The 25166-nt window shown below is 35.2% G+C and overlaps 5 protein-coding genes across 6 annotated transcripts; 2 read left to right on the forward strand and 3 right to left on the reverse strand.

Moving 5' to 3' along the window:
* Positions 1-154: 154 nt before the first annotated feature.
* On the forward strand, positions 155-2254 carry BHD (Birt-Hogg-Dube). The gene is made up of 5 exons (XM_066404269.1): positions 155-561; positions 618-758; positions 817-1149; positions 1208-1356; positions 1414-2254. Exons 1-5 carry the CDS (start codon positions 298-300, stop codon positions 1679-1681), a joined length of 1155 nt encoding a protein of 384 aa, XP_066260366.1. The 5' UTR covers positions 155-297; the 3' UTR covers positions 1682-2254.
* Positions 792-4276, reverse strand: LOC136418254 (mediator of RNA polymerase II transcription subunit 29-like). The gene is made up of 4 exons (XM_066404281.1): positions 3988-4276; positions 3870-3931; positions 3718-3802; positions 792-3649 (listed from the first exon to the last, which is right to left on the reverse strand). Exons 1-4 carry the CDS (start codon positions 4192-4194, stop codon positions 3437-3439), a joined length of 567 nt encoding a protein of 188 aa, XP_066260378.1. The 5' UTR covers positions 4195-4276; the 3' UTR covers positions 792-3436.
* A 604-nt stretch (positions 4277-4880) lies between these two features.
* Bub1 (Bub1 kinase) lies at positions 4881-12645 on the reverse strand. Its single transcript, XM_066400908.1, has 16 exons — positions 12234-12645; positions 11971-12175; positions 10507-10731; positions 10118-10322; positions 9575-9721; positions 9256-9454; positions 9033-9165; positions 8705-8901; positions 8499-8653; positions 8051-8277; positions 7291-7433; positions 7057-7199; positions 6374-6649; positions 6108-6320; positions 5606-5934; positions 4881-5338 (listed from the first exon to the last, which is right to left on the reverse strand). The coding sequence occupies exons 1-16, from the start codon at positions 12359-12361 to the stop codon at positions 5027-5029; spliced, it is 3237 nt and encodes a 1078-aa protein (XP_066257005.1). The 5' UTR covers positions 12362-12645; the 3' UTR covers positions 4881-5026.
* Positions 12646-13714: 1069 nt separating this feature from the next.
* Pdxk (pyridoxal kinase) lies at positions 13715-16525 on the forward strand. 2 transcript variants are annotated; one of them, XM_066405888.1, is made up of 6 exons: positions 13715-13862; positions 14520-14614; positions 14902-15145; positions 15256-15528; positions 15699-15884; positions 15973-16525. In XM_066405888.1, exons 2-6 carry the CDS (start codon positions 14534-14536, stop codon positions 16086-16088), a joined length of 900 nt encoding a protein of 299 aa, XP_066261985.1. In that variant the 5' UTR covers positions 13715-13862; positions 14520-14533; the 3' UTR covers positions 16089-16525. The 2 variants fall into 2 exon arrangements, with proteins under 2 accessions (XP_066261985.1, XP_066261986.1); XM_066405889.1 differs by lacking the exon at positions 13715-13862 and adding an exon at positions 14041-14093.
* A 402-nt stretch (positions 16526-16927) lies between these two features.
* On the reverse strand, positions 16928-24514 carry LOC136416840 (protein FAM76A). Its single transcript, XM_066402211.1, has 5 exons — positions 24309-24514; positions 21570-21848; positions 21379-21512; positions 18456-18687; positions 16928-17580 (listed from the first exon to the last, which is right to left on the reverse strand). Exons 1-5 carry the CDS (start codon positions 24393-24395, stop codon positions 17341-17343), a joined length of 972 nt encoding a protein of 323 aa, XP_066258308.1. The 5' UTR covers positions 24396-24514; the 3' UTR covers positions 16928-17340.
* Positions 24515-25166: the final 652 nt, after the last annotated feature.

Consider the following 25166-nt stretch of genomic DNA (forward strand, 5'->3'; position numbering starts at 1 on the left):
ACGATGATGTCACGGAAATTATAACATGGCTTGTTTAATATGATGTTATCATAGTGACAATATGACAATAATGACACATCTAGGTTATATTTTGAATATTTATTTACGTACAGATTTTCTTATTTAATTATATATCTCATTTTGTCCCCCTAAATACTGCTACATTTCCACTTGTTATCTCCCTTCAAACTAATTAAAAACCCCATCTTACCCAGTAAAAACCGATGGATTTCCAATCAGCATATATCATATAATACCTGAGAACATTTCCATTCCTCATCTTCCCTTCCAACACCAATGGATGGTATTCTGGCCGTGGGCCACTTTTGTGAATCCCACGGTCCTTGCGTCATTTTGTGCACCCAGAGGTGCCAGCAAGAGCCCCAACAGTTTTCACATTGCCTCACAGTTCCAGTCTGTGAAGCATGCCAGTCTCTAGACTTGAAACAGGCCATTGTCAGTAAAGATGATAAGGGGTGCTTTGTAACTACACGCACCCCTTTACCGCAGGATCTTGCGTTTCTGCTCAAGCAGGCAGTGATTAGAAGCCTCAGCTGTGAGGTATGTCCTCATCCTGAAGCAAAGAAAAAGAAAATGGTAGTTATCTTCCTTTAAAGGAAACTGGCAAAGATGGAGGGACCTTATATTTTGGTGATAATGAAAGAGGGCATGTGATAAGCCACATTTTCACTCTCCAAGATTCGTTAGCAAGAGGGTTTCAAAGGAAATATTGTATCATTATGCTAATGAGGGATAAGGTTGGTTGATGTTTGGATGTACAAAAGCTCGAGTGTAAGAGATTTTTGTTTAACTCAGATCCACCTGCTTAACAGTTGGCCATTTGTGACAAAACACATAAAACAAATATCTTCAGAGCTACAGGAGAAAGCTGCGAAGGTTAATAATTTAGAGCAAATGCAAAAATCCCAAAGGGCAGTACGACAGGCTCAAGCTTCGCCTATTTGCACCGGGAGGTCCTTAGGACAACTCACTGGGGAACCTGCAATTTTTGCTCATATTCATCTATGGTTTACCTGGCTTCTTAGCACAGAAACCATAACAGAAAAGCCTTCAAAAGCCCCAGAAATACCTGTAGAAATCAATGACAGTTCAAGTTTAAAGGGGGTCTATAAACATATGTCTCCAGTTGTAAGTATGGAAATTTAATAGAATGGTAACTTGTAAATTATTAAGATTTGTTATTGAGGTGTTCCGTACAGTGTGCTACTGCTATTTAACTGGGATTAAAGTTGAATCTCATTTCACTGAGATTGAGCCACTGTTTAAACAGCTACTGCCAAAGATGTTTCACTTACCACAATCTGGGGAGGTGTGCCACCTAATCAAAAATAACAAGTGTGTTTTATTTAACATTTCTTGATTAACCAGTTGTACTTTTATGATAATTTTCAGCTCCTTTGAGGTAATCTGGAACGGAAAGCTGCCTCAGAAATTACCAACTCTGTTAACTTTAATTGAAAGTGCCTTAAGTGGAGATGATGATCCTTCAGATGTTGTTTTAAACCCACACATAATGAGCATTGTAATGCAGTGGTTTAACAAAGCCTGCGTGGTCAGTTGGGCCCCCAATGGTCAAAATGTTGAACTTTTGGCCAGCCTTGGCATTCAAAAGCAAGACATGCCTCTGTTGTCTTATTGGGTAATCCAGTGTAGGAATTAGTATCAGAAATCAAACATATATGTATATAGGGAGTTCCTGAATTAACTGTACTACGCTTAACCAAAAAAATCCTGAAGCAAAAATAAGGCGTGCTAGGCCAACTTATATATATACAATGTTATTTCATTGTGCCGCTTCAGGGCACCAAAGTTCTCGAATTAATATCGTTTCTTTCAAAATAATTGTTAAACACCTTTATTGATTTTTACTAATTTTGAAGCTAAATGTTACTATATAAATTGTCATATATAATATAATAATACGTGTGAACTTATAAATTTAATTCTCTTATGACTAATAACCATAAGCATCATGTCGCGATCATAGAGTGGCATGTCTTCCTTATCAAATTGTTCAGAATTGTTAATTTTTATTAGTATGTGACTTTTGTAGGAAACTAATTAAATTGTATAACCAGAGAAGATTTTGTAAAGCAGTGTGCGTAGGGTTGTGGAACGCATCGAGACGATAAATTTGAGATATTTTTCAAAATAATTTCCCTACGCGTTCGCAAGATATTGGTGTTCCAGTTTGGAAAGTGCCAAAAAAGGTATCTTTCCTCTTGGAAAGTAAAGATAAATCCTGTTATCAATAGACATGATTATAATTTTTTTCTGTTGATTAATTGTTCCCAAACAGGATAAATAAAACATCCGATTTATTATAGTTTGTTTATTTTGATAAAACACCTTCTTTTTCTAACATCTTTTGTTTATCGTTTATCAATATTTTGAGAGTTGCATAATTGATCTAATGAGCAATAGCCATAAGCATCCTCCAAGGAAAATGTTTTCTTCGCCAAATTCTCGAGAATTTGCAAATATAGGCAATCTATTTAAATATTTGCAATAAATATGTAAACATAATACTACTTTTTGATGAACCTTCTAATAGCTTTCTTACCATTTATTTTTATATCGGGAATTATTGGGAACTCTATTAAAAATAAATGTTTTTCGTATTTTCTACTTCCATAGATATCCTACCCATCAATTGGAATGGGACCGTATTTTTTTCTTCTCAATTTTTGGCGTTGGCGTCTTCGATTAACATTATTTGGATTAAAGCTACTAGTTTCCTTAAGTTGCCTTTCAATACTCGCGAAAATTTGATCGTTCAGAATTCTGCGATTTAGATATTTGTTATGAAAGACTAACGCTCATACGTTCATTTTGCTCAAAGAACCCATATACTAGAAGCATGTCAACCTTCTCAGCAATAGAATAATGTTCCATTGTAAAACACCAGAAATGATGAATTGCAAGGTATCGTAATATTTTTTTAATGTAGAGAAAGTGTATGCCTGGTGAAAATTTTGTAAGAGATAATAGTTTCAAAATAATGTTAACTTGTGGCAGAGAAAAAATTAAAACCATTCGTACTGGTACCAAAAATAGAGATTTTTATTTTCGAACCACACGCCATTTTTAATATTTCTACGCATTAAAGTGATTCTGCTCATGTTAAAACATGCCAATTTATGTTCTTAATTTCAAAATTAGTGAGAATCGATAAAATCGTTTAGCATTTATTTCGAAAAAACGATATTAATTTGAGAACTTTGGCGCCTTGTAGTGGGAAAACGAAGGAAGAATGAAAATAGGTAAGTTTGCCTAGAATGCCTTGTTTTTGATTTAGGAGTTTTTAGTCAAGCAATGTACTGTCGTTTCAAGGACATCCTGTATAATTCTTAAAACTGTTTTACTTGCCTTGAGTATTATATATTTCATTTTATTGGTGGTGGTACTGAAAATGTCATTCTGAAGGCGATATATTTTGGGCAGCAGCCAATAAAGTTTCATGTATTTCTTTAGTATAAGTCACTTGAGCACCTACAGTAGCCAAAAACTGGGGATAGGTTAAGCTATTTTCATTCATGCCCATTGGCTCGCTTCTCATTGGGATTACTGGCACATTTAAGTATCGATTACTGCTTTCAGCTTGCGAAAGGCATTTTACTGAAGTTTTCTATATTTCAAAAAACCAAATTAATAATAATCTTGTTAGGTGCAAACAAATAGTTAATAATACATTACCAGGTGCAACTCAATTTGGTCACAAATTGAATAGAACTCTTCTAGATTTTTGTCAAAGCGTGGTAACTGAATATCAGGAGCTTTCCTACAAAATATTATTAAATATATTTACATGTACTTATTGGTTTCCATAACAAAAAGAAAGTACTTACTGAGACCCAGAATCAATCTGACTGTTCTGGCTCAAAGTTTGTGCGGCAGTTTTAATCGTCAACTAAAAATCATATTTATCCTTTTTGTTAATTAACTAAAGTAGTTTGTTGAAAATACCGCCAAACTGTCCCTTAGAGGCCCTATAAGCGATTTGATTTTAGAAATGTTGTCGAGAGCCTGTGGGGACTGCTGTTGGCTCTGTTGTTGCTGCATCTGTTGGGCCTGCTGCAGCTGCTGTTGTTGCACCACTTGCTGTTGCTGCATCTCTTGTTGCTGCTGCTTGCTGATATTAAACGGTATGTTTTTGTCTGCTAATGAATACATTTTAAGGCTTTTAAAAGGATAAATTTGTAATACAGGACTAAGAATTAAAATTATTATCAGTTACTATTATCAAAATAATAACCCTCAGAATGTATAACGGCAAATGGCCAAAAACCGGATATGTCTAACACGTCATGTTATCGTTTGTCGATTGTTTGAACTGCTGTCTTGGAGGTAATGAGAGAGAAAGACTTAGGAAGTAGGGTCTCCTTATCATACTCAATGCATTGAAGTGGTCATTTGTTGTAATAAATTAGTGTATTTGGCCAACGTCCATTGAATCTTAAGAAGACAATTATTGTAGTTCCTCATTGTATTATTTTTACAGTATTCATACGATGTTGATAATTACTGCAGAATCAAAAGATGAAATCAATTATTTTGTTCTGCGCAGAACGCTAGAAATTCTTGCTCTTTGGGTGAACGTTAAATAAAACAATACCAGACACCCAATGTTATCTAGAATGGTGAGTAGGTTATGTCTGGCATATTTCTTTCATACTGATTATATTACCGATTAATTACTAAGCCTCATGAGGCATTTTTGACATGCAACCTTTTTGGCAGCCTACATTACCAGAACTGGTGTGAAAGTGAAAGAAGTGTTTAAAGAACCATTTTACTTGGCGTCTCTTTTGCTGCTTTTTTTTATTTCCATAAATAATCGGTTGCATAAAAAACTCCAATTTGGAATAGAAAGCCATATATTCCATCTTTTGTTGATCTTACATAGATTAAATCAATATTATTCGTGAACAACACTATAAAACAGCCTGAATAATTTCAGAAATCTAATTACACATTTAACGTAAATCAACCGCTAAACACAGAACTATCGATTCTTCAATTTATTAATGAGGGAACTCAGTTGTAAATGTATTTCTTTTTTGCGGTAATCGAGTTCCTCATGGAACAACAGCTCTAAAGTAGCGATATCGGCCGGGCCCGTCTGTTGGTTGAAGAAATTGTTGAACATCCCATTCCACAATTGCGCGTTTGCTCCTCTGGGAAGACGGGAAGTCGTACCCCATATACCGTCCCTGTTTTTCCGTACCTGGATGTATTCCTGACATAGCAGCACGTAAGCTGACGCGGCTACACAATAGATGTCTGTATGGTAACTCCACGGTCGGCCGTCTCGGACCTGGGACAGAATTTGTTCGCAATTAAATAGAAGAAGTGCAGTGATCCCTGTTACATCGGTAAAAAAATGTGAGTAAGACCGAAGATTCATGAGTCCGATCTCCCAAGTCCCATTTACAATGCTCTTCAATTTAAATCATTACAATGTATGTTCACATTTATATTTTTTCTCACTTAGGCATTTTAAGCTACTATAATTTTGAAATCAATTTTTTTAAGTTAATTGGGAATGAGATTTTTAGGACTTTAGATTATGAAACCAACTTACCTCACAACAGATAAAATCTTCAGTGTTAATAGGACGAGTAAAAGCCGCTTTATCAGGAAACATTGTCATATCTATGCTACAACCAAAATCGATTAGCTGTAATCCAAGTTCATTGTTAGGCAGCAGTAAAACTAGGAAGTTGTCTGGCTTAATGTCTGCGTGAATGATTTTTACTTCATGCATGGCTTTCACTATTTGCATCATTTGAACGGTGAAGTATAAGGAAACCGTCTCTTTCATTTTCAAAGTTTCATATTTTAAAGCATTGGCCGTGTCCAACAGTGTTCCGTATGGCTCGAAATGAGAGACTAGTATCGAAGCTTGATCGCCTAAAATTCCATGTTTTTAGTTGAAAAAAAGTGTAAACTTGGTAGTTCGTAGAGAATGTTTAGAACTACTTTCCTAGACAATTTGGCGAATACAATATTTCTCTTTCAAATTTAATAAGCCATTTGTTTATGTTAATTTAAATAATATAAATACAAATTATACATATACTTACTAAAATATCCAACAGTGACGTCCATAAACCGGTCCCGCAAGGGATGATTTGCCAACCGGGCTTGCAATTCCCTGCAAATGTAGAACTCCCATCTGTTGGGAGGCTTCTGATACTTTAAAGCTACAGTGCAGCTCATTTGATGGCTGTACGCCTTAAATACTGTTCCGAACTGCCCCTTTCCCAGTAATTTGTCTATTGTATAACTATCCCTACCTGCAATAAAACAAAATTAGATGGAAAAAATTCCCAGGCACAAGATCACTTACCTATAAATACAGATTCTTTCTTAGTAGTTAATCTAGGATTCCCATCAATCTGAATATATCCTTGATGATGAACCCCTGGAAACGATACTCTGTCTAACAGTTTTGAAATGAGATTGGCGTTAAACGGATCAGAAGGAACATAATCCAGAGGTCGCGTTACATTGGGCGGGGGAATTTTCCTAACTGGACTTTGTGCTGGGGTCGACTGCATAGGAGACGCAGGAGGAAGGGCGACCGGCGCCATGTGTGACGGTAAAACATCTTCCATTAAGTTCCCTGAATTATATGAACATTTTTCATAACTGAAGAAGTAAATAATTTTTTAATACAAGGAGCTATAAATTTTGGGAGGATTTAAGACCTCCAGAATCCTGGATAAAGTACGTTTATGACTTATTTGCATGGACCCTATTCAGGGTGTTCATTTGTGTGTGCAGTTTTAGCTACTAATTTCAAAAATAAAAGAACAGTTCTTTTAAAATGGGCAAAACCGCTACTGACATATAGTACTCTATTAAAAATTAAGTTTTAATTTTAACTTTTTCACCTTGTAACTCTGTTATTATAAACTTTTAGATAGACAAATATGGCTAAATCGTAATATTTACGTACCAAATTGTTGCAATCACTTTTAGAGACTCTCCTGTAGGACGATTTAGGAAAAGTAACTACATAATACTTGCCCAGGAGACTTCTACGCAGTTCCGCATTAGCCTTCATGTTTTGTTCCAAATAGCTGCTGTGTTCCTCTGAAATTGTACCTATTTTATTGTGCTGCTTGTAGAGAGATGATTTTGTTACAGCTCCACTAGAGCTAGAGGTAGATCTGTAAAAGTGAATAGATTACTCCACGAGCGATAATTTTCAAGAATTTTAGGGTGTATATTCCACTCAGAATAAGCATAGAATATACTTACACGTATCCACTTTTTTCTTCTAAAATTATACTTAATCTCTTTTCCTCTAATTTTCTATCGCTGAAGAGGGCCTTTCGGCTATTTTGCAAGTCCTGCTCACTAGCGATATTCATCATATAGTGTTTGTTTTGTGGAGTACTGACCTAGAAACAAAAGTAAAGCTCAAAACTGTAATATTTGTAACTGCTATGAAATACTTTGATGATTAATGAAATTTTGTAAGTACACTGCTCTATAAATTTAGTTTTTTCAGGAAAATTATATGCTATATCTCTGAAATGACAACGTCGAACCACAATATTGTCATAATCCCAATGCCGTTATTGGTGAAATGGCACGGCACGTGATTAACTGGTCGAATTACATGCTTGCCAGTGTTAACAAATATCATTTCATTTAACGATAAACAGCTAGTATGAAAAATTAACGAATCTAATAAAACGAATTGTATATTGCCGACATGGGAAACATGCATTTTGCATGACTTAAAAACCTTGAATAAATTTCGTGAATTTAATCTTATTTGAAGTTTTAACTTCAACAATCAGTAACACCCCAAAGCAGCTAATAAAAACTTCGCTGCCACCTATGTTTCAATTTAGAAATAATGTTTCTTATTTGTGACCACACATGGAAATGATTGATTTTGAATAATACCCAACAAGTTTTGTTAATAACAAAAAATAAAACAATTATTATTCTGCTGCACACTTAAGTAAGTGTTTATCCTTGTAGATTACCTGAAACACTCTGCACTTACCTTCATAGCATTTAAATTAAAATTGAATTGCTGAGTAGTACAGGACGTGTCAAATTCCGCGTCAACGTCTTCATAAGAAGATGAGCTACTATCGGAGAACGGTATAGGAGCCATGGCGCGGGCCCCATCAGCCGGCTGGGCAGCCATCGCTCCATCCATGCCTCCTCGAGATCCTGTCTCCACCTCGTCCGCATTTAAAGTCCTGAAGGCAGTTTTCATAGCTTTGCCTGTGAAATTAAAAATGCAACAATACAATATTTCCCCCCAATTTTCAACATTGTAAGTTTTGGTTTTGGGTTATTTTAAATTCTTTAGAATTGAATAAATTTTCTTTCAATCACCAAAAATTTGCAATTTAGCAATCTCATGGAAATAAATTACGCGAAACAAAAATAAGTACAGGAATTAACTAATCCGTGAATTTATAACTAGAAATAAGAACATTTACCTTTCGGGGCCTGAACCTCTTGGTCCGATTGTTCAAATACAGCGAAAACGTTGGAGTTTTGCGGTTGCGGGTCAGGACTAAAGTCCAATAGAAAAGAAGACGATGCGACTGTTTCTGGATCCTCAAAAATCTTTAATTTAGGTGGAGGCAGGGCACTGTAAGCATAAAATACTATACCAACTGTACTAATTTTAAATCGCACTAACCTTAATCTGCGTTCGTTGGTCTTACTAAAAAGGTCCTGCAAGAAATTTTGATGCTCCGCCGCGGACTTCCAAGGGCTGTGGCTTACCGTCGAAGTCGTTTCGGGCTGAAACGATTGAACGTTTGCAACAGGTGAAAGCTGTTGAACACACTGAAGATGTTGAGATTGATTTGATGTAGGAAACACTTCATCAGTTTCCTAGAAATTAAAAATTGTTTTGGATACTTTCATGCGCCAAATCAAGACAAAAACGATTAATTAAAAAAGAAACTTGTTAATTAGAAAAAGCTAGAGAAAAAAATGAATTCTGATTTTATTCAAAATCGCACCTGCTCCGCTATCTCCATCGGAGGAGACTCCTGCATTACAATAATGCATTCATCATCTTCATCTTCAATATATATGGGTGGATCAACTTGACAAGGCTCTCCTTGTTCCACTGAACTCGTAATTTTTTGATACCTGGCGAAGTTAGCCAACGATAAACAAAAGAGTCGATATTAACAACTTTTAGTTGTCGAGTCGGTTCTCTGAACTTGCAATTATATTTACCTTCTTGCCCTTATTTCCTCCAAAGAAAATTCCATGTCGGGAGCATTCGCATATACCTTATCTTTGGGATAACCGAAAACCACAGTTGGACTTGGTGGATCCGGACAATTCATCAATGTTACTTTCCAATCTGAGAAGTTCTCTAAAGAGGTAGAGCGGAAGTTGGCTGGGAGGCATTTTTTGTCGTCATCTTCTAAAACTAAAAAAGAGACGCTAATTTTAGATCATGGAGCTTACGAAGCTGTAAATCTTCCTTATGGCTTCCAAACTGTATGAATGTATTTACCAAAGAAAACACCAATTAGTGAAGATACCTTACCTGAAAACGCCGAAGATGCAAGTCTATGATTTGAAAGCACCCTTTTCTTATTTGGTACCGTAGACCATGGACCAGCCTTCAACGTGTTTTCCTTTGGCGCTTCTTGCAGCTTTGCGACAGTTATTATGCTCATTGGCGCCGTACCACCTATTTAAAAAGTACCACAAACATCCAGTAAACAATAGGGAAGTACAGACTTACTAAATGTGACAAATAACATGCAAATTATGTTAGGTTTCAGTTATAGCTTAGCTATTGAATAAAGAAAGCTTATTCCTTTATGACTTGTAGCTAGAGAAATTTATGGACATTAAGGCGATTGTTGAAATTCCTGAAAGTCGTCCAAAACCGAAAACTAAAATGTTGTAATCTCAAGATCAAAAGGTATACGTATGTTAAGCACATAATATGAAAACTAAATTCGATTAAGAAGCAAGAAAAATAAAAGCGGTGAACTACCTCTGAGAAAAACCTGAATTTAACATGACTTCATACACTTCATAAATCTAACTTTTGACTCGATTTCACCACGCTCATTCTCACCTATTAATGACGCAGCGACCTGATCTTCGTGAACTTTTAACTGATAGTTAGAGCTCTGGCTGGGATTGGCATGAGGGAATGTGTTCATGCCATTGGAGACGCCTGATGGAACTCTTACGCTATTCACTCTGCCGCGAAATGAATGAAGAGATGTTAGAGCTTGTCTTTTTTCATGCAAACGGTTTTCGTTTGGCCCAAACAAGACCTGTATAAGAATCAATATTATGTACATATCATCTATTAGGAAGTGCATGTGTGTTTATATATAGTTAACTGATGAACAAATGTTAGTACTTGAATGAAATGAACGAAATATTTTCTTTAAAACTGAATTTAAAGCTTTTTCAAGGCCAAAAAATGAAATTTAATTAAAAATAAAGATAACATACATGTTCTCCAGTTGCAGTAATTAAATTGCTATAAGCAGACTCTAGTTCTTCATACGGCTGAGCAAGATTCTTTTTTCCCTCCTCAAACACTCCTTTTGCTTTTTGAAAATCTCCGGCAGCTTCGTAGTAATACGCCCAGGCCTTATAAAAATCAGCAAGACCACTGCACAAGTTCTTTGATTTCATCATCAAATATAACTCTGCGGGGTTAGGAAACATATCAATCTGAAACAAAACGTCGTATGAGCTTCATTTAAATGTCTGATGAACGGATTACCCTCAGATTTATCATAAATGAGGCTTCATCCTAAGGGAAAGTGGGGATGAAAATCTCAATATTCAGTTTACTTATTTAATCTAATTTAATATTTTATGAAACTCAAAAATATATTATATTTATTAATGTTACAAGGCCGATAACGAGTACGCGGTTTAAATTTATAAAGCGAGATCTTGAAAAGATCTATAGTTACCTAAATGAGTTATTTAGAGATCGGCCGCGTGCCTTTTCTAACACCATCTTTTTACTACAAATAAAACGATGTATCAAGCTTTTTATGGGCATTTTGCTAAATCTAACGGCCACCATAGATTTACAAAAAATCGTCTTCCGTGAAAAAGAAAATTGTTCTTAATTCAGGTATCTGCTTTTTTTGGGACTAGTTATGCTCAATTTCACTGATTTCAATCAACTCCAATCAATGGAATAACGCCAAAGCAAATGCAATATTTGAAAATTTCTAGTTTGTAATTTTATTAATCATTCCATATTTATTGTACCTACTTTTACATAAACAATAAAAATCCTTATATTGTCACCTTTTTCTCATGATTAAAATTAATTTGTTAATTTATTGCCACATAAAATAAATAATTATAATTAATTGACATGGTATAAAATTTCTCTATTAACACATTCCACCTAGATGAGTTAAGCCTTGAATGTGTTTATATGATCTACTAAAACTTCACTTATAAGAGGGGAAGCATAAGGAAAGATGTATATACTTAGGATCTTTATGAGCTTTGGTTTACAAACTTATTAGCATTAAAATGTTAAGAACTGTTTTGGTTCCTCAAGCCTTTTTGCAATACCATACTGGACCTCCTAAGATCTCCTAAAAACCCAAGTATGTCCAGGGAAATTTAAATGTATGGTAATATAGGTAGGCAGTATCACAGCTTTATTAGCTAATCACTGTCATTAATATATGTTTATCAAATAATTATTAGATACTTCAGTTGAGAGTGGGTCATAAAGAATCTGAAAAAGTATCTACTCTTTAATTTATCAAAAAAACAGTTTGATATCTTTCTTCTTTTCTTGTCATTGGGATATACATAAAAAGAACATCCTTCTATATCAAATTACTTATAAAATATCGTCAAGTTAAATAATGCAAGTTACGTTAATGTGACTGAAATTAATTCTTATTCTTAAGTCTGATGTAAGCAAGTACTCACATATTTAATCCATAATTTACAAAACCTAATATCATTTGTATAGCGGCTATCATCCTCAAACTTTTTAAGGCAGTGCTCAAGTAAAGCAACACAGTTCCCTTCATGGCCATTTTTAGGATAGGCCTGTTCGATCCAAGTAATATACTCATAATAGTTTTCCAGTGGGTCATCCCCTTGATAATTCCCTATTAATGCTTCGAATTGCCTAAGGTGCCATAAATTTACAAATCTAGCTGGAACCCTTTAAAAACCATTAATCTTACTCCTTTTGTTGCTGAAGCTGCATTTGGTATTCGGGGTTTGTTTGAGCTTGGAGTGCCATTTCTAACTGATGTACGTTTCGGCCTCTTCTAAGGGGTTGAATGTTTTCCTTACTCAAATCAAAATCCATTTTGATGTTTCTGAGTTTATGACATTAAATTTCAGCTGTGAAAGGTGGACACAAACAAAAATATAAAGTGACTCAATGGAAGTTTTGAGAGTTCGTTTTATTTATCAACCCCAAGAGTTGTGTAGATGAACTCACGACAAATCAGGAACCTCATAGGGCCCCATTTAAACCAGGCTCAACCTGATATACAAATACACCAATTTGACAAATCTTTTTTAACGAGAAAAATGGATTTGGGACTTTTGGGGCTGTTTCGGAGAAGGGTTTTCCGTTTTTAACTCTTTACGTTGGCAATAACTACCGAGTTCAGTATTCTATCCAAGGCACTCCGGGCATCGGCCTATCTTACTCTAGCTTATCAATAGCAGTGGCAAACAAGGAGGGAAAAGTACCGAAAAACCACTGCTTTAGAACTTGAAGATCTAAATATTAATTCGAATGTATGACTAATGACGCGCCGTCGGCCTTCCCCTGGACAGGAATTGGCACTTACGTCACTTTAGAGATTGTTTTCACACCACTAGGGGTGGGTGGAGCAGTGGAGTGACACCTTCTTCCGAATTAAATCTGAGAATAACATTCACCCTTTACTACAGGTTTTAACGAAAACTATTGTTCAGTGACCAATTTGTCGCCGTCTGCAGAATCTAGAAAAAAGGAGTAGAAAAACTGCAAAAAAAAAATTAAAATGTAAGAGAAATGAATATCTGAAATGGTTAAGGAAGTTTTGAAAGCAAAACAACAATACTTTAATTGTCAGTGTTAAGTGTTTCCCCCCGTTTCGCTCGCAAAAAATATTTCACGTTTCAAGCGAAAATGTGGAAAGAAAGCAAAAAAAATGTATACGAATTTGAAGGTTAATTTCGTAAAAACACAATGAGTGCCGCACGAGATCGTGCCCGGCTCAAAACACGTAAAAATCTTCCTTTTCAAATTATACTTGGTTTGACTATGCCGGGAATATCCAGTCGTTTATGTTCGCATCCCTGAAGTTGAATTATGATTGAGAGTAAACTTAGATAAAGCCAAAATTTAAGTTAACGAAAAATACAAGTACTAAAGGATTTTAACATCCTTTAGAATGCGATAGGGCTGAAACCGCCCTATAAAAAGACTAAGAAGAAACGCGTTTCATGACGCGACCTTTCCAATATCAGGTACCAAAGTACAGTTGTTGTGAAGAATAACGATATTCACGTAATTCGCGATAGAAACCTTAGAGCAAAGTCCTTGACGATGATTTATCAAATGCTTATCGCACACATAAAATAATTAGTGAAATTTCATAAATGACTCGTGCAGTTAGCGCGACACATGTTTGTTGGGGCTCATGCTCGCCAAAATTTTCTACAAGTAAGAGTGAGATGGACTTATACGACCTCGCTTCGTCCCTCCTTTCTTCTCTTGCCAAGTTGTTGTGTCAAAATGTCAAAAAAACGAAATAAAAATAATCATAAGAGGCGGAAAACGAGGAGACAAATTGGTGCACGATCACAATAAGGTAAAAAAAAATGCAAAATTACTCATAAAAAGACCAAGAGGAAATTAACATGTACTTACTGAAAGTTGTACAAATTTAAATACGAAATGGAGAATTGAAATATGAGTAGTATTGGCTAAATTTGAAGATAAGCCAAGATTAGCTTATCTGCAAACAGAATAGAAGTTATAAGTTTTTCAAATACATCACAACTGATACACAGGCAAATAAGTTATTCAAGTCCTGAATTAAGTAAGTATCCTAGTTCTAGTAAGCTGATTATAGCTTCAATACATCATATTGAAATTGAGTACAGAACAGAGTAACAAGTAGCTGAAAAGTAAAATATTGGAAAACAATTAACTGTGTTCTAGTATTTTGTTTCTTGAGCAGAGCTTTGGGCATTATAAACTCTTGGACAAAATATCACATAACTCCCTAAACAATAAAACATAACTTGCTAAGTAATACAACATAACATATCTCCTTATGTCTTCAGAGAAATACCTTCCTTGACACATACCACTTAGTTAGACAATGCATGTTTTGCCCTCAGAATGAGATCATGGTCACTAGTTATTTGCTAGACTTACAAGGTTTTATCAAAAGTGAAGACTGAAGTGAATTTAAAACAGAAATCTTATCAACCATTTAAAAGTGATAACGGTCTGTATTTAGGTATAACAAATACCATGGAGCCAAGGATTTTATCAGTGCAAAGCCATGTGGTATCAGGGTATGTTGGAAACAAAAGTGCTGTTTTTCCAATGCAGGTAAATCTTGATGTCAATTTAAGGGATCAGTAAAACCTTCAAATTATTACACTAGATATTCGGTTTTCCTGTAATTAAACTTAAAACATAGCCAATGAGTTAAAAGTAAAATCTGCAAAAAAGTCTATTTTTGTTCACAGGTAAATCACTCAACCTTAGTAATAAAATGCCCTAAAAATATAAATAAAATGCATTTTTGCCCTTGAAAACAATAGCCTCAGTTGAATATTCTAATAAACCTAAGTAACACAACACTTCAGAATAATGTATGACTTGTTTTGTTGTAGCTTTTGGGATATGATGTAGATTACATAAACTCTGTACAATTTTCAAATCATACAGGTTACAAAAGTGTGAAGGGTCAAGTTATCACTGAAAAAGAGCTCAGAGAGCTTATTGCCGGTTTAAAAAACAACAGTATTGACCAATATACTCATCTGCTTACTGGTTACATTGGTTCATCTGAGTTTTTGAAAGAAATAGTCGCCTTATATAAACACCTAAAGAGCATCAATCCGAATCTTGTTTATGGTATGTACCAACACAAAAACCTAAAGTATTGAAATATTCACATCACAAATAAAGATTATAATATTCTCAAAGTTTTTCTGATGTGTTTATAATTATTTATATTTCTGCAGTATGCGACCCTGTTATGGGCGATAATGGCAACATGTACGTCCCAAAAGAACTTTTACCTGTGTACAAAGAAGCAATTTTACCTATAGCTACGATTTTGGTTCCAAATTTATATGAAACTCAACTTTTAACTAACATGAAAATAGAGAGTGAGAATGATGTGTGGGAGGCAATTAATGTATTACATGGGAACGGAATTGAAACAGTTTGTGTTTCATCAGCAGAACTGCCTGCCACTCAAAATGAGCTGCTTGTATTTGGTAGTTGCAGAAAAGGTAATATGGAAACTTTGCTAGGTGATAAATTCAACAAGTTAAGTGGAGCTGATCATTTTCATTCACCTTTTGGTTCGCCCAAATTTGACATTCAATGTTTATAACTTGGTATATTATAAACTTAATAGTATATTATGTGGCAAGCATTTAATGCAGATATTATATTGCAGGGACCCCAGTCAGACTAAAAATGCAGATTTCAAAGATTCCAGCAGTTTTTACAGGAACTGGTGACTTGTTTAGCGCCTTAATCCTTTGCTTCATGGAACAATCAGGGTTTAACTTGAAAGAATCAATAGAGAAAACTGTGGCAGCTTTGCAAGCTGTTTTGCAACGGACTTACGAATATGCTAAAGGTAAGAACACACTTTTCATTTTCATTCTCACATTCGATGTGCTTAAGCGTCATTTGTATCATCTAACAAATTTTTAATTTCTTGGCAGGAAAAGACGCAAGTCCACGACATTTGGAACTGAGACTAATCCAAAGTAGAGAAGATATTTTACACCCTGAAGTGGTCTATAAAGCCACCGTTGTTGAAGGACCGGTACTCTCGTAAGGTCTATCAAGTATAAAAATTGAGAGTTCATCGTCAGCGCAATAAGTGGTCGAGAATTGAAGAAAATGAAAAATATATATATTACCAATAGTAAACATGACATTAAAGGTTATTTAAGGAGCAAATAGACCTGTGAATCACTTTTTGTGGTCTCTTTAGCTAAGTTCAGATTTGTCTTTACGTTATCAAGGGTACTCTTATGAACTACTACGTATATGAACAAAAAAAAACATTGGAACTTCAGCCATAGAAGTTTTCAGAAAAAAATGTCTTCCAAGATGTGATTAATATTTATCATGGCATTTTTAGATTAATAATAGAAAATATTATTTTTAAGTTGTTGAGACATTGTTATTGGATTAAGAGTAGTTGCTACTGTTGATGTATTTCTTTTGCATGACATTTTTTATAAACTGTTAGAGATTTAAGAGTCTAATAATTAGTTTGTTGGTGGTTTTTGTATATCTCATTGAATAAAAAGTTCCATATAAGGGAGATATGTTTTTCCAACAATTTATCAATTTTTCCAGTGTTTTCTGCATGCATCGACTAAACATTTTTCAGATAAACACCTACCATGCGTCAATCATAACTGAGCTACGGTTAGTCCATGGCCGCAACGATCGATACTTTCCTGAAGTATAAATTAAGAAATGTAATATTGGGGGCCTAGAACCAAAACGATGTACTGCTTTGAATATTCTTAGCGTGAGCAAGGTGTACTGCGATGGAAGTATCGGGAAATGGTGTAGGAAATTTGGAGAAGGACGAACCAACGTCTCTATTGTGTGTGACAATAATTCAAGACACATTGACAAAATAAAAACTGATGAAAGTAATAAATTTTTGACATCATATATTTAAAAATTATCTAAGGCCTAAACATTATAAAACCTATTTTGTGCCACAGGCCGCATGTAATTTAACCTAAAGTCGTATTATTCACAATGTTCCACTCCACATTACAAATTATTTTCATCCTTCAATCTCTTAATATAGTATTTCTCTTAACTTCATCAAAATTACTTCAAATTTCTTCATTTTGCATAAAATAAATTCAGACGCGTAAAATATTATTACACATATTTAGCTGAAAATTAATAAAAATAAAATAAACAATACCGCAATAAATCATCCTTAAATTAAAGAAACAATCATAAAATTTATTGGGCGTTATTATATAACTTTACAACTGATTGGACGCTGGATGCAAAAATAAATTAATTTCTTAATCATAAAAACGTGTATCACCTTATTGGATGCTGGGACTATCTGTACCACTGCTGTTGTTAGCATCGGAATTTGCAGATGCCAACTGTTCTGCTTTCGTCGTTTTCTTGGAGGATTTCGACAGGCTGGCTACCTGCTTTAACAGCCCTGATATACGTTTATTTAAAGTCTCGACTTTATCATCGTGCTCCTTCTGGTTCGTCTTCATTTTAACTCGGAATTCAGTTTCGGTGGTGAAGTGTTTGGCTTTCAGTTCAGTTATCTTGAAAGGCGAATGAGTTTCTAATTTTCTTGTGTCACAACACTCAATTTGCAGGAGAATATGGTATAAAATTAAATTATTCCATATTCTCCTGCAAATGAAAGTCTGGTAAAATCTTAAGAATTGAGGGTATCAATCACCTAGCTATAACAACTGGACGTAGCATGTTTTTTTGGCATGTGAGACACTAATCTATGGCCGCGATATAGGAGAAAGTGACATAACTATAACCTATTTTGCCAAATCATTCGAAATTGCGAATTGTCATGTCACATGTTATAATTTAATATTTATTTTTAAATTCTACTTCATTTGTAGTCATGTACCATTTACAGTCTCGACCTTCCTAAGCACTACATTTCTTGTTTCGGATGAAAATGTCTATCCATGACGCATCTCTGCGACAAAACAATGCTATAGAAACACTAATACATGGCGACCTTTTGGCGAAGAAATGGGACCAGTTTTATTGGCACACCGGTAATTGCTGGCTACGTCCGTTTTTTTCTATGTTATTGGTTCGTGTGAATACCATTATAGGGTACCCTGTATAACTAATAAGGCCAAAGGTGGCTAAACGATGGTTCATTCATCATAAATAACAGTCAAATGGGGATAAATCTAGTGAACGTGCCGGCCAACGTACGTTTTCATCGTTTGAATCGAAACGTCTAATTTGCCACATTGTAGAAGAGAAAAAGGCTCAGGTCAAATTTTAAAATTACATATTCTTGGACTCGAAATTTTGTGTGTGGAATTTTTCCCTAATTTAATCGATAATGATGGTTACTGAGATGGACCCCCTGTATATTATAAATTGTTATAAGTTTTTATTCGTCTCTAATCCTTATGAAAGTAAAAAAATTAAAATTTACCGTTTTATCTTTGGACAGCAACTGGGCATCCTTTTGTGTAATTTGTTTCTTGAGACTGGCGATTTGCTCTTTAAGCTGCGTCATGGCGACGACATGATCGGAACTATTTGGATCCAAATCACCTCTAGCACCAGGGGCAGCGTTTCTTGCTATCTTATTTGGGGGCTGGTCCTCAGGGACTGGCATCTTCGTTACATCTGGCCTGTTCGGTCGCTTGTTGTGACTGCGTAGTCTGGAAATAAAAATGATCATATTAAAGCTTTTACTGTTCAAAGCGTAAAGTTCGGAATCTTAAATTGTTTTAGCACAAAAATGATTTTTTAAGAACAATTAATTAATGAGTAGTTAAATAATGGATAATCCACCTCAGACGTATGGAATCCGTTCACGAAAATTAATTGAAACACTATATATTGTTTGGCAACAAGATATTGTATTTTATTCGGATTAGGGGTGGTATAGGTATTGTCGAGGAACATATCTCCCGACCATAGGGATCTGCATCTGGTGAATGAATCATACAACGACAACATCAAACAACATATTGATAATGTGAACATTTAAAAAAAGCATTTCATAATTTTCTATAAAAATGTACCGTGTCTGTTCCAGGCATTAGCACGTTTTATTAATGTACACAAAACTGTTCATTAATCGGTCCCACTCACGTACGATTTTTCATTAATACATTATTTTGGGCGGGTTGTGATTGGTCTGATGCGCTCGATTGTAATCACGACTACTCGAATCTGTCCAATCGCATCACCTATGTTTAACACGTGATCGATATCTGCCACTTGTAAAGGTTTCAACAGAACGCGAAGATGACACGTGCAAAATATGTATCATAGGAATATCGATCCAAGGTCGATTAATGACTAGATCGTTCTTTCGTTCACGAAATTGGATATTTTTGCTGAAGCAACTGTGCAAAAACATCGAACAACCAGTCTTTTATAAAAAAAAAAAACGACTGAATTTCCTGCAGCAATTTTTTGGGTGAGTCACCGTCCGGTTTAAATTGATTTTTATAATTGATATTTTCGATAAATACAAACAGTCCTAGAAGGAACTGATTTGAAATGATGCTCCTGCCCTGTGCAAAATTTTCATTTAAAGCACCTCTAATTTGATGAAAGAGATGCAAATGCGGCACAGCACATCTGAGTGCATCTTTGGACTATTGTAATTCGGTAAAGATGTTTTAATATCGACAACATCGACTTTTTTCAATATTGCGGTGTGATCAGCACTCTTGAGCAATATTTCTATTCTCAATCTCAAGATATTGTCGATGAGGATACGGAAGGTTCATATCTCCATATTGGTGAAAGAATCATAAAGGATTTTCAAAATACTGAATTTTGGAATTTACATTTGCGACGAATACGTCGAATAGTTTTTTTTTCGTACTTTCGTAATTTTGGATTTTCAAAATCTTTAAATGACTTGTAGATGGATCTGAAATCAATCAGGAGGTATGTAGGGTGTTCAACATGTAGGAAGCAGGTATTTTGTGCGTGGCGATTGATGATATGGACAAAATTTAAAAAGTGACCTTAGGAAAAGAAAAAAGCAGTGTTGCCAGGTCTACAAAAATATATGACATTTTAGGACTTTTTCACTTTCAACTCAAAACCTCATTTTCATTGGCGCATAGGCGAGAAGGTTATAAGCATTAACCACCTCTCGGAGACACTAGGTACATGGCAAAATTTCAAGTTTCATATACACGGTCCGCCACCAGTGTGTGGACGGATGATCACTCCTAAAAATAAATCATATTGTAACTTTGGGCATGGATGAATCGATGTGGGCCAATTCCTAAATTACACAATATACAGGGTGGCCACATAAGGTTGTGTTTTTTAAATAACATTTTAAGCGAAAAATTTATTTGACAACATTACATTGGCCTCGCGTTCAACTTTTCATTTTATAGCGCTCGCCGTCTGGTGGCAAAATTCTACACTAGTGTTGGCTACTTCACAGCAGTGACCTGCGCATGACGTGCTCCACCGTAGCAGCTGTTTGGTTCTAAAATTAATTGTGCGTATAGAATTTTTTCCATTTCGCAAGAAATTGAAGAAAAAACGTGGAATCAGAGGTTCTTGCTTTTCTTATTATTGTGGCTACCGTTAATTCATGGATCAAAGGAAGTAGGGCTGCGACCTCGAAGTGAATCACGAATACCTACCTCTAATATTTTTTTCACATCATTTGAGTCTAATTCCATGGCACGATTACTTGGGCCTAATTCGGTTCAGCTGAACCAGAACTGGTACTCAATGAATTGAACTTGGATTTGTGACATTTGGCACTTCTGTGTAGTGAATCAGTTACCAGTTCTGAGGCAGATGAGACGACTTCCATGCAATTGGGCTGTAACCGCTTCAGATGAAGAGTCTGATGGATGAATACCAAGTACTAGAGATATTCTTTGAATAAAGGTCTAGAAACACGTTAAGTAGACCATTAAGATGAGTGGTTTTCACGATTTAAACCACCATATTTCGTCCAAATACCATCAGTAAATCTGGGTATCCAAGAATATTTAGGGCATCCCAATTTTAAAAAATACAACTTTACGTGACCACCCTGTAATGCGAGGACTTATAATCCAAAAATACGTCCACAGTTCACGTCTATCGATAATCTAAATTTTATTTTCATGTCGCTTTGCATTTAGGAGCAATCCTCCAGCGGTCCCGCTGACGAACACTGCTTGAAGCGGACCCTGTACACTGCCAAATTGAACTTTTTATGTAAAATTATTATTTCGCATCCTCCTTGAAACGTTTTGTTTCGCCCCAACGCTGAAGTTTAAAAATCTGTTAAGAGTTCCAAACAATCATTACTGAGACCTATAAAATGCCCCTGAAAAGAAAACGCCACAGGTGCCATTGGTCCCAGGGTAACTCACTTTCCTTCCTTGTGTTTTTTGTGCATTGCAGATATTTTAAGATGGGCTCTCCTCTCGGCGTCCCCCTGTTTAGTCTTGGCTAGAGCCCTCTTAAAAGACAGAGTGCAGAGCCAACACAATAGCTTCCCATCCACCTAAAACCAATAGAACCTTCGCCTTCAAAGAATTGCAAATTCTTGGGAGCTATTTACCTTTTTATCATCGTCTTGCCTATCAAAGGCACATTTCTGTTTACATTGCTCGCAATTCACTGGGGGACCATATTTAATTTCCGAGTTGGTGCATCTTTGGCATTTATTTCCTATAAATGCCGCTATAATGTTGCAGTATTCGCAAGCGGTGGGTTTTCCATAAGCTTTCACGTTCTGTTCGCACTTTTTGCAAATTGTACTAGTGTTACCTTTAGACGTTTGTTGAAATTCCGAACGACAATACGTGCATTTAACTACTGGAAATGCACCGCGACATTCCTGTTTGGAGAAGGAGAAACAATGTGAAAGGGTATGCTGTATATCATAAATAGTGGAGTTATTGAGGAGGGGAGAAATAGTACATTACACACCTCGGTTGTGAACTACATTATTATCGTCAAGTTTAAATCCTGGAGCGCGCACGCTGAGGGATCTAAGACGTGAGGATCGAAGATATTTCACAACAGCATATAGAATTTTTCCCACTACTAGATTTAACTAGTTTATAAAATTCCAATAAAATCACTTAAAATACGCATAAATTGAATTCAAACCTAAAAACGACAAAGGGTCTCGAATCACAATATCAACGGTGACGCTTCATTTGACTCTGATTTCTATAGCAACGAAGACGCTCGTTCCGTGGCAACGGTGTGGCTCGCTCCATAGCAACGATGACGTTCGTTCCATGGCAACAACGATGCTAGGTAAATAATAGTAGTGGAAAAAACTAATTATTGTTTATTTTGTTCAGGCATCATAAACTATTTAAATTTAAACACAAAAGTTTTGCCAAAAATAAGAAAAAAAATTCCCGTAAACATAGGTCAGAAAATGGTTCGTTAACGAGATGCAGAGGGTTAAATGTTGAAAATGGTTCTCAATCTTTGCCTTACAGCACCTAAAGCTTATAAAACACTTTGTTCAAATTTTCAGTGAGAAAATATAACAAATAATAGACTTCTTTTACGATCCCGGCTAATTGTTTTTTTACTATATTTGCATCTATGTGGTTGGAACCAGTCCAATTAGTTTAGGAGTAACATTAAAACATGCATAAATATACCAACGGTAACTGGCATTTAAATTGCAATCTTTTGCCAAAAAATCACATGGCAAAGCAGGTGAAAGTATGATTTATTTTTCTAATGTGAAAGAGTCACGACTGGGAAACACTGAAAAATAATTTAAAAATCGTGGAGTTTTATGAACCATTTGGGCTTAAGGGCTCCACGAATTACAAACAACAGCCTGCTGTTAGTTGAATCAGATTGGGATTTTTCAAATATGAGCTTCATACAATTTTTTCTTGGGGCACCCTGTATATAATACGGACTAAAAGCAACAAATAACAGATATTTGTCACAAACTAATAAATCTAGAAAAATTGTGAGGGAGAAATAAAGTCAAATATACTAGAAATTGTATAAACAATATGTATGGCGTCAATATTCTTTATTTGAGAAATATTACATTAGGTTCAATGAAACGTTACTAAAGTAAAAATGGGACTGTTTGTGCTGAATCCAAAGATGAAGGTTGAAGTGAATCTGGGATTAAGTACTGGGCAAAGCACAATAAAAACCTTCTACTTCGAGTCCATATACTTTTTTCCAAACAAATTATTTATGAGTCAGAATGAGTATTACTAGTGACATTTTACAAATGTTGAGACATCACTCGCATTTAGAATCTGATAGTAGCTTGAAGTTCTACTGCTAGCTCCTAAGCATCAGCATTAAGTTGACTCCTTGACATAGCACCCTTTATCATATTTAGTTCATGTCAAAATCCTTTTACACCACGAAATTACTCCCTTCAATACACGACTTTTCTCTCATTTAACCAAGTCTATATTCATTACTGTTTACGAGATCCCCATGCAGGATCTCCTTGTCTTGAACATATTGTATTCGAAACAGTAAATGTAACCCCAGGCCTTCTTCTGAGTGAACAAATGCACACGTTTTACGCAACATTGTATACATAGTCAATGAGTGTCCACACTGACATACATCAGATGGCTAACCCTGCTAACTGTGGAATGTAATGGAACTGAATACAAACTGGACTTCACATTTCCTTTAAATTGTTTTATTTGATAGGTGGAGCACTTTCATAACCATTGTCCAATTGGAAGTGCTGCATGTGTGATCAAGTAATTTAATAGGTGATCACTTGGAGTGATCAGTATATCTAAGATGAGGTTATAATCAAATTTTCAAAATGATTCTCTTAACAGTTCTCAAAAAACATCTAATGTTCTGTACACCCTGTATATCCCAGGAGTCTGCAACTATTTACGTGGGGTGTTACTGATAGATTGCTGTAACTTTGGCATTAAATGATGAAAGTTGCAGTCACACATTGCAGTAAAGATACATAGGATGTTACAGCATCATACTTATAGAGGTTATTTGGGTCCAGAAGTAAAATGACATCAAACCATTCAACTGAAGAGTATATTTAGCACAAGAACCTATTTCCCATTAAATACAAAATGCTCATAGATAAATAAAAATAAAATGCCTGAACAAAACAAACAATTCACCATTGAAAACAGGGTATCAAAGCTTAATAATTTCTACTGTTTTAGGATTTGGAGCTTTGGGATAATGCGAAATAATTTACAAAAAATAACCTATTCAATCAATAGAAAAACGCAATAAAACCGGTACAATTTCCCATTAAAATTTAATAATTTCCTTAAAGTAGGGGTAAAAATGCCAAGGAACTCACTTTGCAAAGCTGTTGACCTGCTGACAATTCCTCGAAAGGGAAACGGGCAAAACAACGAGAACACGCGAATAGAGCAGGAGCACTCATATTTGGTTGATTTCTTGTTTTTAACTGTTAAAAAGTCTCTTTTATCAAAATTTATTTACAGCGAGAAACTTTTATGTCGTTTTCCGAAACTGAATGCCTAAGGAGGACCGGGGTTGCCACCTCCTGAAACGAAATAGTCGTAAGATGTTGACAACTATCTTTCAAAGATCAGTTCAAGATGGTCAAACATAAATGCCTATATTTTCATTATTTCTTTACTTAGTTTTTTTAACTAATTGATCGTCAAGGACATGAGCAGAACATTTAAATATAAATAATATGAATTAATATGAATTAGAGGACATATAAATTGCGATAAATTGCCTAAGCTGGCAACTCTTAAGAAGGCAATGACATATCGAAACGTCAAGGAGAAAAGCATCGACGTAAATAATTGATCCCTTAGTATTCGATAAAGGGATCTATCGACATCGAATATTGTCGATATTCTGTGCACACGGATGTGGGATATTCACTAAAATTTCAAAATATGGCCTTTTGTTTTATTCAAGTAACAACAGGTTTCCTACGTTTTGCCGAGTTTATTTTTATTTAATTAAAATAAAAACATACTAATTCCTCTCAAATTACTTGTTTTATCGTTATTAGATGTTTGTATATGTAAGTACGTACTCAGAGATATGATTAGATTTTACCTCGTTTACTTTGTAAAAGATATTTAATCATTCTGGATGATTTAAGAGCGTCTCAACAAAGGGTCTTGACGTTTTGGTGAAGAAATTTTTGTGATAATTTGACGCTATAAATTTC

This window comes from Euwallacea similis, chromosome 2 (assembly GCF_039881205.1).
Source record: "Euwallacea similis isolate ESF13 chromosome 2, ESF131.1, whole genome shotgun sequence".
In the NCBI taxonomy this organism is placed as follows: Eukaryota; Metazoa; Arthropoda; class Insecta; order Coleoptera; family Curculionidae; genus Euwallacea; species Euwallacea similis.